The sequence below is a fragment of the Zingiber officinale genome, chromosome 1B, assembly GCF_018446385.1.
Source record: "Zingiber officinale cultivar Zhangliang chromosome 1B, Zo_v1.1, whole genome shotgun sequence".
NCBI classification, from domain to species: Eukaryota; Viridiplantae; Streptophyta; class Magnoliopsida; order Zingiberales; family Zingiberaceae; genus Zingiber; species Zingiber officinale.
In genome coordinates, this window is record NC_055986.1 from 157,616,608 (window position 1) to 157,627,765 (window position 11,158).

At 37.8% G+C, this 11,158-nt stretch overlaps 2 protein-coding genes across 2 annotated transcripts; both read left to right on the top strand.

Annotated features, from left to right (window-relative positions):
• The first annotated feature begins 3,308 nt into the window (after positions 1 to 3,308).
• Positions 3,309 to 5,006, top strand: LOC121986049 (probable receptor-like protein kinase At5g24010). Its single transcript, XM_042539825.1, has one exon. The coding sequence runs from the start codon at positions 3,430 to 3,432 to the stop codon at positions 4,849 to 4,851; it is 1,422 nt and encodes a 473-aa protein (XP_042395759.1). The 5' UTR covers positions 3,309 to 3,429; the 3' UTR covers positions 4,852 to 5,006.
• Positions 5,007 to 9,709: 4,703 nt separating this feature from the next.
• Positions 9,710 to 10,407, top strand: LOC122013410 (protein SPIRAL1-like 5). The gene is made up of 2 exons (XM_042569725.1): positions 9,710 to 10,054; positions 10,155 to 10,407. The coding sequence occupies exons 1-2, from the start codon at positions 9,830 to 9,832 to the stop codon at positions 10,236 to 10,238; spliced, it is 309 nt and encodes a 102-aa protein (XP_042425659.1). The 5' UTR covers positions 9,710 to 9,829; the 3' UTR covers positions 10,239 to 10,407.
• Positions 10,408 to 11,158: the final 751 nt, after the last annotated feature.

The following is an 11,158-nucleotide window of genomic DNA, read 5'->3' on the forward strand; positions in this document are numbered from 1 at the left end:
CATCCGGAAAAGGGCTCACCCGAACCCAACTTCCGGTCTTCTCGAGTGGGCTTCCGCTCCGGCTTCTCGTCCCTCAGAATTGTCGCGTGTTTCCTTCTCGTCCGCCGGCGTACTCATCCGCAGTCTTCGTTCCTCGGACGCACCGTGTGTCGTCCTTCTCGTTAGTCGCGTCTCTTGCTCCTCGAGCAGTCTTCCACTCCGGCTTTCGTCCCTCGGAACCACCGCACGCTTCCTTCTCGTCCGCCGGTGTACTCTTCCGCGGCGCCTCGTCCCTCGGACGCACCGCGTGCCGTCCTTCTCGCTAGCTGCGTCTTCCACTCGACTACCTGTGCTCCTAAGCTCCTGCACACTTAGACACGAGGTTAGAAACACACAGGACCTAACTTAACTTGTTGATCACACTAAAACAACCTTGGGGTTCCAACAATCTCCCCCTTTTTGGTGTGAGCAGCCCAAGTTAAGCTAGGGTAAAAATAGACATAAAATAAACTTAACTAAGTTTGCAATTAAGTGCAAAAATAAAATAAGTTAAGTTTTGGTCTACCTCCCCCTAGACTTATACTTTTCCTTCTCCCCCTTTGATCACATAAAAAATGGGGTTCTAAGAAAAAATCTAAGGGTAAAAACTTCAGAAAATTTTGAGATCCTTAAAAATTTTTGCAATAAACCGTCTCTGTAAAAAAATTTTAAGTAAAATTTTAAGAAAATATTCTAACTGAAATGATAAGGAAAAAAAATTCTAACTTAGACAGCTTTGCAAAAATATTTTTTTTAAGTCTTTGTAAAAATTATTTTTGAAAAAAATCCTAACTTAAGATTTTTCTAAGTAAAAATTTCACGTAAAAGTATTTTTCTAAGTATAAAAATATTTTGAAAAAAATGTTTGAAAAACTTTCAAAGCATTAATTAATTCTAATTTTAATGCTTTTTTGACCGAAAGTTAATTAAATATTTATTTCAATATTTTAGCTTCCAGGTCGTGGCGAGGCACTAGACCTTCTTGGTTATTGGAATAACAACCACTTCCTTAGACAAAGCCTCATAGATAAATTCACTGTTTAATTTTCTCACTGAAAGCATTAATTTCGTTTAAAATTTAGACTAAGTAAGATTTATGAACCCAATATAGGTTCCAGTCTACTGGATTAACTAAGGTGACATTTGGTTTAGAGGTTTGGGAATGAGGGAATGAATTCATTCCCAAATCTTGTGTTTGGTTGATGGGAATGGAATCAAGATTTTGGAATGAAACCCAAAAATTTGGGTATGGATGAAACTCACCCCCTCCCTTGGGTTTTGATGGAATGAGAATAAGAATTAAGGTGACGTTTGGTTTAGAGGTTTAGGAATGAGGGAATGGATTCATTTCCAAATCTTGTGTTTGGTTGATGGAAATGGAATCAAGATTTTGGAATGAAACCCAAAAATTTGGGTATGGATGAAACTCACCCCCTCCCTTGGGTTTTGATGGAATGAGAATAAAAATTAAGTTTTGGACGAAAATACCCTTAGTATATTTGTTCAATGTTTCTTTCAATTCACTCACTCTCTCTCTTTGTTCTCTCTCATCATACTTTCTCTCTCCTCATTTTATCATCACATTTTCTCTCTCAACATACTTTCTCTCTCCTTATTCTCTCTCATCACACATTCTATACCATTTTCTCTCTCATCACACACACTCTCTCATATTTTCTCTCTCCTCATTTTTTCATCATACTTTATCTCTCATCATTCTTTCTCTCTCTTCAATCTCTCTTACCATACTCTCTCTCCATATTTTGTCTCATCACATTTTCTCTCTCTTCATTCTCTTCCATCACACTTTCTCTCTCTTCATTCTCTTCCATCACACTTTCTCTCTTCATTCTCTCTTATCACACATTCTCTACCGTTTTCTGTCTATATTCTCTCTCATCACACACACTCTCTCTTATTATTTTCTCTCTCTTCATTCTCTCCTCATTTTTTCATTATACTTTCTGTCTCATTATACTTTCTCTCTCCTCAATTTCTCATACCATACTCTCTCTCTCCATATTTTCCCTCATCACACTTTCTCTCTCTTTATTCTCTTCCATCACACTCTCTGTCCTATTCTCTCATGACACTTTCCCTCTCTTCATTTTTCCCAACATACTTTCTCTCTCATCACACTTTCTCATCATACTTTCTCTTCTCAATCTCTCATTTTCTTTCATCACACTTTCTCTTTCTTCATTTTTCCCATCACTCTTTCTCACTCAACACACATTCTCTTTCATCATACTTTTTCTCTTCTCAATTTCTTCTATCACGCCCTCTCTCCTCATTTTCTCTCATCACACTTTTTCTCTCATCATATTTTTTTCTCTCATCATTCTCTCTCATCATATGTTTCTCTCACATTCAACTTTATCTTCCATCTAATTTTTTTTTTCTTATTTTCCTCTAAAGGTAAAAAAGGAAATTTAAGTTCATTCCGATTGAAAATACTCAACTAACCAAACATTATTTTTAAGAATGATATCCAAACTCATATCTATTCCCACTCCATAATACTATGATACTCATTCTCATTCCGATTCTTAGGAGAGAACCAAACTCCACCTAAACATATTTGGACAAAATTAGATATATGGTAAAAATAAATTAAATATTGAACTTTGCTTCCCTTTAATCATCCAATATGACTATGTTTGACAGGTGGAAAAAGATTAATGGTGTTAGAGATTAATGATATGATAGAGAGTATTTTATAGATGTGATAAGATTAATCCTATACCATCTATTAAACATAGCCTAGTTTTACTATGTATCATCTTGATACAAACTCCTTTAGTTAGGCACTTAGGCTCCTTCTTACAATTTTCACCTTACTATTTCTACATATGATAATCTTAGTTAGTCTTATTGATTATCTTTGGGGTGATCGGTCCGGCCCCAAGGAAGTTTCCCATCGGCCGTCAAGATAAATCGGGAAGCACAAGCGGCGGCCAGCCCAGAAACCCAGCATCTTTTGATTATGTATTCTTGTAAATACGTCGTAGTTGGGGTTCGAAAAATCATGAATACCTGAGAGATAATCTGGATATCCTATTATGATACCATGACTCTGAGACTAGTTTCAAATAAGAATGATAAGATGCAGGTATAATATAACTAACGAAACATCAATACAAATTATATTTCCGAAAACATAATTAAAAACTAATATTTAATATTTTTAAACAATAGTTTTTATTGAGCAACGGACACGTCATCGACTTCCAATTGTGATCGTTCAGGTCCCCGACGCGGAGTGGAAAGTTTTTCCGGACCGCGTGACAGCTGGCTCGAGCCTAAACCAACCAATTCCATGTTCTGCTTCGTCTCCAGCCTTTGCCCATTTCTCTCCCCAATTCCATTCCATTCCATTCCATTCCATTCCTCCTCGATTTCCTTCCTGCCATGGCAGCGCGTCGATGCGCTAGCGATCTCGCCGCCAACATCGTTTTCTTCCTTCTTTTCTCTTTCGTCCACACCCAATCTGCTGCCATTTTCTCTCCGCCGGATGACCACCTGATCGCCTGCGGCGCAACCTCCGCCGCCGCCCTCCCCGACGGCCGTTCATTCCTCACCGACTCCAGCCTCCCCACCACCATCCTTCGCTCCCACGGACGCCGGATCTCCGTCTCCAACCCATCCTCTGATGCCGACCCTCTCCACCGTACAGCTAGGGTCTTCACTTGTCCGTCCTCTTACGAGTTCGACATCAAGAGCAAGGGGGTCCATCTGATCCGCCTCCACTTCTACCCCTTTCAGACCCCGGAGTTCAACCTCTCTTCAGCACGATTCCACGTTTTAGCCTCGGGGATCACCCTCTTGTCCGATTTCTTCGCGCCGAGGCCTTTGTTGAAGGAGTACTTTATCAACTTGAAGGAAGAAAAGCTTGTTATCTCATTTTATCCTGCCGACAGGTCCTCCTTTGCCTTTGTAAATGCCATCGAGGTCGTCTCCGCTCCCAACGATCTCATATTGTACCCAGCGAGGTTAGTAAAAGCCGACGAAGTTGCAAAATTTGATGGGCTGTCGGAACAGGCGTTTGAAACTCTGTATAGGGTTAATGTTGGGGGTCCGAAGGTGACGCCTTTTAATGATTCCCTATGGAGAACGTGGATTCCTGATGGTGTTTTCCTAAAACCTAGCTCTGCTTCAGAAATTGTCTCGTACAGCGGAAGAATTAAGTACCAGGAATATGGTGCGAGCCGTGAAGTGGCCCCTGACCATGTGTATAATACGGCAAGAGTGATGAATGGTGCCGTTCTTTCTGGTTCCAATTATAGCATGACATGGGAATTCCCCGTGACTTCTGGTTACAAATATCTCATCCGAATGCATTTCTGTGATATTGCTAGCTTGGCACTTAATCAGCTCTATTTCAATGTCTACATCAATGGGTACATGGCATATGAAGATTTTGATCTCTCAGATTCTACTGGGTTTCTGGCTTCACCACATTATGTAGATTTTGTTTTGGATGTTGATATAACAGAACTTTTGAGCATTTGCATTCGACCATCGAATCAAAGTAGTCCTTTGTGGATTAGAGGACTGTTGAATGGACTGGAGATAATGAAGATGAACAACACAATGGGCAATCTTGATGATGAGTCTCCAGTTATCTTGTTTTCTGCTAATCCACTAAAGAGAGGGTTGGGAGCTTTTGTTCGTTCCCTGACTTGTGGCTTTGCTTTTGTTAGCTTGTCTGCGATTGCCTTCATGTTGTTCTTGAGATGGCGATCTGAACAAAGGAGTCATGCTGCTTGGTCACCTCTACCCGTGGATGTTTCAGATAGTACACTGAAACCAGGTAAGCTGGTAAACTTCTGATGAAATAAACGGACTGATGTATAATATTTCTAAGGCTTGTGTGGCGTGCATGTACACTTTTCTTACATAAATTACTTTCATGTTATATTTGGAATGTATTGCCCATTTTGTTTGATGAGTCTGATCCTAAATAATGGTCTGGTACTTTTTCAGTAGTTTTATTGTCCAGCAGCTTGTAGATGCTATCTTTTTAAACTTGTTATATATGAATTGTTTTTTAAGTGAAATTTGGGGTGCTTGGTTGGATGGTATGGGAGTGGTGCTTGGTTTGGAGAATTGGTGGTGGGTCCCATAGATTCAATTCCCTAAATATAGGAATAGGCCATTACTTAGCAAAATGGGAGGAATAAAAATCCTTCCATTCTTATTCTCTACTTCTATCATTCTCATTTTCATTCCCTTCCGGGAACCAAGCACCCCCTTTCACTGTTGCAAACGATTAGTTATTGTCGAGTTCTCTGGTTACTATCCTAGGTACAAGTCTTATATATGGAGCATGCACTTCGTAGTGACTCTTGATGTGTTAAAACTTTTTATGCTGTCATTACTGTGGTACTAGTATTGCAAGAACGTGTAATCATAACTGCTTTCTTTATCATATTTGGCATATTGGTCTAGCTGTATCATAAGTTAAGTGAGCTGTGAGCAAAACACTCGTTCCAGGAAGGCTATTTGTTACTTCGAGTTGTTGCTGGAAATTTCACATATTGATTGAAAACAGATCCAGTCATGCATCTCTGCTTCTGCTTATTCTTCAGTTGCAGCTGCCATCTTTGGATAGTTCTATAGGTGATTAGAAAGAACTACCAAAACTAAACATTTCTAGACTTACCATTTGGAAACAAATTAAACAACTGATTGACCTAAAATGAGTTCCAAATTAGTGTTGATATGTTCCCAATCAAATTGTGATGTCTTTTTTGCGATTTTCTAATCAAATATGCTTCTGCCTTCCTCATTTTACTCAGTGAACTCATACGATCATTGAAAAAGAAACAAGAAATGCAAATCATGACATCAGTTAAGTCATGGCACCAAGGAAGCTCATGTCTAGCTCGTTAGGCAAGGATACTTTGATACTTAAGCATGCCAAAAAGTGCTTCACTGGACTATGTGATAGACATACTTTACTCTCCTGTTAAATGTGGGATCCTCATTGATATATCGAGTCCTAGTATGTAGTATAGAGTCTTTGACTGATCGAGCATTTGATGGTTGGAATTTGATCTACATATGCAATCTAGGGATGCCCTTTTGGTCTCATACTAAAGCCAAGGTTTTGAAAGTTGAGGTTGGATTTTGAAGATCAGAGTGGCCCCAGATATGCATCGATTTAAGTTCGAGTTCCTGATAAATTCAAGCTACCAAGCACCCTTGAGACTTGGCACTATCATTAGACTCAACCATGCATTATTATTCAAGTAATCAGAATTTCATTGTTATTGCATGGAAGTAATGTAAAAGAAATTAATCAATCAACAGTTGAATGAAAGAAATTATATTGTTTTCAGAAGTATGCGGATCTCTTATGTTATAGTAGAGAAGAATGAAAGAAGAGATGTCGCCACAATTCTATTAATCTTGATTTGAATCCATATATATATCTTGTATTCCTGTATTTTGTGTTCTGCCTTGTTTCTTTCCCACCCAAATAAAAATATGATTTCTAAAAAACACCAACAGCGAACTGTCTCCTTTTCTCTTCAGCTGTCACCTTCTCATTTCTCCTACACAACTAAGGATAAGATGTTTCTCTGACTTGTAATGCTCAATATGCATAACAAAGATAACCATAACAGCTAAAAAAACATGAGTAAAGTTATCTAAAACTGATCAGCTAACATAACAGATCTGAGTAAATTCCATGAGTACTAACCAAAACTTAATATATAGTTAAGAAATAGATGGCTGATACAGAAAAAGGAGATCTGCAGAAAATTTCATATTTCCCAATAAACCATCCTTGTGGGTGACAAAGATATGATCCTGGATCAGCTTCAGACATGCTAAGTGACTTGATTTTATCTTAGTTTGTAAGCCAGCCATCACATTAAGTTTATCTACTAACCAGAGAATAGCAAGCTTCAAGAATGAGAATAAGTTTTGTGTTCTATTTAAAACCAGACGGCTACTTTTACCATTAAGTTGTAGAAGATGAACGCCATGGAGAATATACAAATGTCAGATAAAAGTGTTAAATGTATGGCGATGAAATACTACACAAAGCATTCTCAGAGGAAGAAATTTGATGGTTCGAACTATGATAAAGAAATCGATGAGGTATGCTAGTATCATCTCTCTATCAACATATACATACTTTATGGGGCAAAGCAACTTCTAGTGCACATCACTAAATTAGAGAGAAAGATAGCATAGCAAAGTGGCATTTTGCACCAAAAACATCAAACATCAAATTTCTTTTCAGAATCATGATAATTGATCAGATATTTTTCAAAAACATGAATGATAAATATGAATCTTAAAACTAGTTCCTTTATTACCTTATAATTAATGGATGAAATGCAAAAGGGGCTCTTATTTTACCTGCATTTTGAAAATATCTTTAGTCTAGTATTGTAGTTATTTTGGCCAAAACAATACTCAAAATTACTAAGTATATTATAGTCAGGATTATTTTAATATTAAACCAAACTGTTCAAATGTTAATAAATATTATTCTAATTCGGTTAAAATTGATCAAATACTATTGGGAAATTTTGATGAAAATGAGCTAGTAGTTTTGACCAAAACTAACCTAGAGTAGTTTTGATGGTTGGAAAAATGAATGAAAAAAATGGGCTCTAATATGAATAAGAGTTTATTGTTTAGTCTCACATTGAGATTTTTGTGATATGTTGGTTGGTTTATATTAAATTATAAATTTTAATTTTGTGAATATGTATGGATGAGAGACTCCCTCTCACATGTGTACTTGAAGGGAGTATAGATCTAAGGTCCGAATTATACTAAACTTAGTTGATTCGTGTGCAAGCCAGATCTATATGCGTCAAATATCGAACCTGTCAAGGTAAAAATTGTCCAAATAAACCCCTCAATGTTGTCACATGATATTTTTCATGCATACCTTAAGAGTGTAATCTAAAAATGGTTGATCGGTTCGATATTTGACACATGTAGACCTCGCTCGCACACGAATCAATTGAGTTGAGTATAATTCGAACCTTAGATCTGTACTCCCTGTGGGCACATATGTGAGAAAGAGTCTTTCAACTATATATATTCATCAAATCAAAATTTATTATTTAGTATAAACCAACCGATGACTCTATTTTAAGAAAACTATCTTTAACATAGGCCTCGTCGACAATGCAAGCACTCCTTCCCACTCGACCTATTCCCTACTCAAGTTGCTGACACTTGGCTTACTCGAGCACTCGACAATTGGACCACTCGTTAGCTTGACACTCGACCCACTCGGACACTTAGCCTTCTTTAACCACTCAATTTCTTGACACTCGGCCTACTCAAGTCACTCGACAGTCAGTTACTCGGCTTGCTCGACACTCAACAACTCAGGCATTCGGCTAGCTTGAGCACTTGACACTTGACTCGCTCAAGCACTTGATGCTTAGCTGACTTAGGCACTCAGGAGCTCAACTCACTCAACACTCGGCTAACTTGGACACTCAGTAGCTCAGTCATTTCAAGCAGATCAGCCCTAGCTCGGCAACCTTGAGTTTAGCATGTCCAGCTCATCTCGACAGATCTGAATTTTAAATTCAACGATTTTAAAATTATGTAATTTTATTATCTTCGATGCAAATATTAATCAAAATTATCACAAGGTAGAGTAGTAATTATCTGAAGCAGTTTTAACCTACTCTAATATGTAAAGCAACTTTGATCAAAGTTGGTCCATTATTGTTAAAAATTTCTTAAGTCAACGTGGTGAGGCTATTTGTAATAGTTTTTCTTGCCATTATCAATGCTCCGTTGTGGTGAAACTTTTGGCATCTATATAGATGCTTAGTTGTTTTGTTTTTAGTGTTGGGCATCTTCTCAAAACAACCATACTATGGCTATCTGGAAAACTTTTTTCTATTTCTCCATCCTTGATCTTGTAGTATTCATTCAAACTATGATATGCATTTAAACAACTTGATTAATATGAACTTGATAAAATTTTGAACGCAAGAATAATCAATTTATCGATATGATAGCAACCAAAGTTCATTATATAAAAAATAATCAAGACTATATAAAATCCAACAAGCTAAGGTTTCATGATTATTAACCTTATTTGCGGCAAAAATCACAAAAGAAAAGAGATAGATAGGGCTGAAAAACTTGAAGGAGAAGAGAGCCTAAGGTTTTGATTGGAAGGAGATGAGGATTGATCTCAAGAAGGGTGCAGTGATGATCCTTTCTAACACAAGAGGATGGATGGGGGTAGGGGCGGCTATGTTTCATGATCTCTTTCTCCTCCTTTCTTTAACTTATTCTCTTCTAATTGATCAAAACTAACGAAAAAAAAAAAAAAAAATCTTTATACTAAATCTACTAAAGTGAAGGAAATTTAAATCCAACCAAACCTATCTCAACCTCTACTCATTCCAAGATTGAATCGTTGGTGCTCAACCTAATCATTTATAATTAAATAAAGCTTGAGTTCAAGTTTTCAGTCGATGTCCAATATCCCTCTCACCTCTTTGCTTCAATTCAATTCAGTTATGTTTTTTAGGTCAATAGTTCAACTATGTCGAGCTGTGTATTAGCCCGGGTGCTTCGAGGAACCTCGCCCAGTCTCCGCCCCTTTAATTAAAGCCACAAAGCTTACAAAGACACCCAACCCACTTGCCGGCTGGCACCAAACTCAGGCCATTCATTTTCACAAGCAAATTAGCGCTCAATAGAACTGTTGGTGCAATTGGCCTGTCACCTAATCTCCACTCACTTCTTCAAGGAGAGAAGTAATAAAGGCCAAGAGTCCCGAAAGGAAGAAGATTCTTGGAGTAGAATGAGCAGAGGAGGGAGCTTTGGGGGTGGCAAAAGCTCTATCGGCTACCTCTTCGATTCATCAGGTGAGGAAACCGCCAAGCCTCCCTCCGGCGAAGATGCCAGCCAGAAGAGCATGCCAATTCCGAGCCACTCTGCTACTACTGCCGCTGCAGCAGACAAAATTCAAGACACCTCCAACAACTACTCCAGGCCTCAAGGCCAGAACTTGGGCAACTTCATCACTGTGAGCAGTACCTCAATCAGATTTGAAATTCCATGCAATTGCAATTGGAGTTTGATTAACTTTTTCCCTTCTTAATCTCATCATTATTTCTTGATTCCAGGGACGTCCATCTACTAAGGTTCAGTCAGTTCCAGGCGGAAGCTCATCTCTAGGCTATCTGTTTGGCGAGCATAAACAAGTATGATTTGGAGTTCTCGCATGCCTTCACGAAGCATTTTGAGTTCAGTGTTCGAGTTTTAATTCTGAGTGGATCTTGCTGGATGATGTGTGTGTGTGTGTGTGTGTGTTTTCATGTAGTTTTGCAGATGAAATATTCTTCCATAATAACTACTGATGCCATGTTGACTGATGAATGATCCGTGTGCAGAATGGACTCTTCTTGAAAAGTTCTTCAATTCAGTGTCCAAAAAAACTTTCAAACCAACCGAAATGAAGTTGAATTCATTTGTGATGGTTGGTGACATGTAGCAATTTCTGAATTGGCTTTCCAGCTAATATATCTATAGAATGTAATCTGTCCGTGGTCCATAAAACTATTCAGAATGTTTTTCAGGTAAACATGGGCTTTCACCACCAACATGTCCTCCCGATGCATCAACATGATTAAGAGTGAATTTAATTGCAACCTAAATAGAATACACTATAGTATTAATCGTTCTAAGTAGAAATAGCACTCTCGTTCATGGTGGTTCACTGTGTTTACGTTCACTAATTCTTTTGAGGAGACAAACCACAACCGTGTAGCAGCAGGGTATATTTTGATTATTCAACCAAGTCATTCCGAGTGTTCTTCATCATCATCAGCCCCATAGTGAGATAAAAGAGGATAAATCATGATACCAAATGACCTCTTATATGAGAAGACATTTAATCCTCATGAAAATAAACCCGTAAAAATCAACCATTATCCAATAAACAATTCTATCCCACTCAACTATAGCAGCAGGGATATATTTTAATTAGAGTAGAAAGTGGTTAAGGAAACAACCCCCAATATACTTTTCAGAAATCAATTCAATATATATTTGTTAAAGTCAACTTAATAAAAGTACAAATGGAATATTATTATATCAAAATATTTTTTATCCCTATCAAAATTGCATA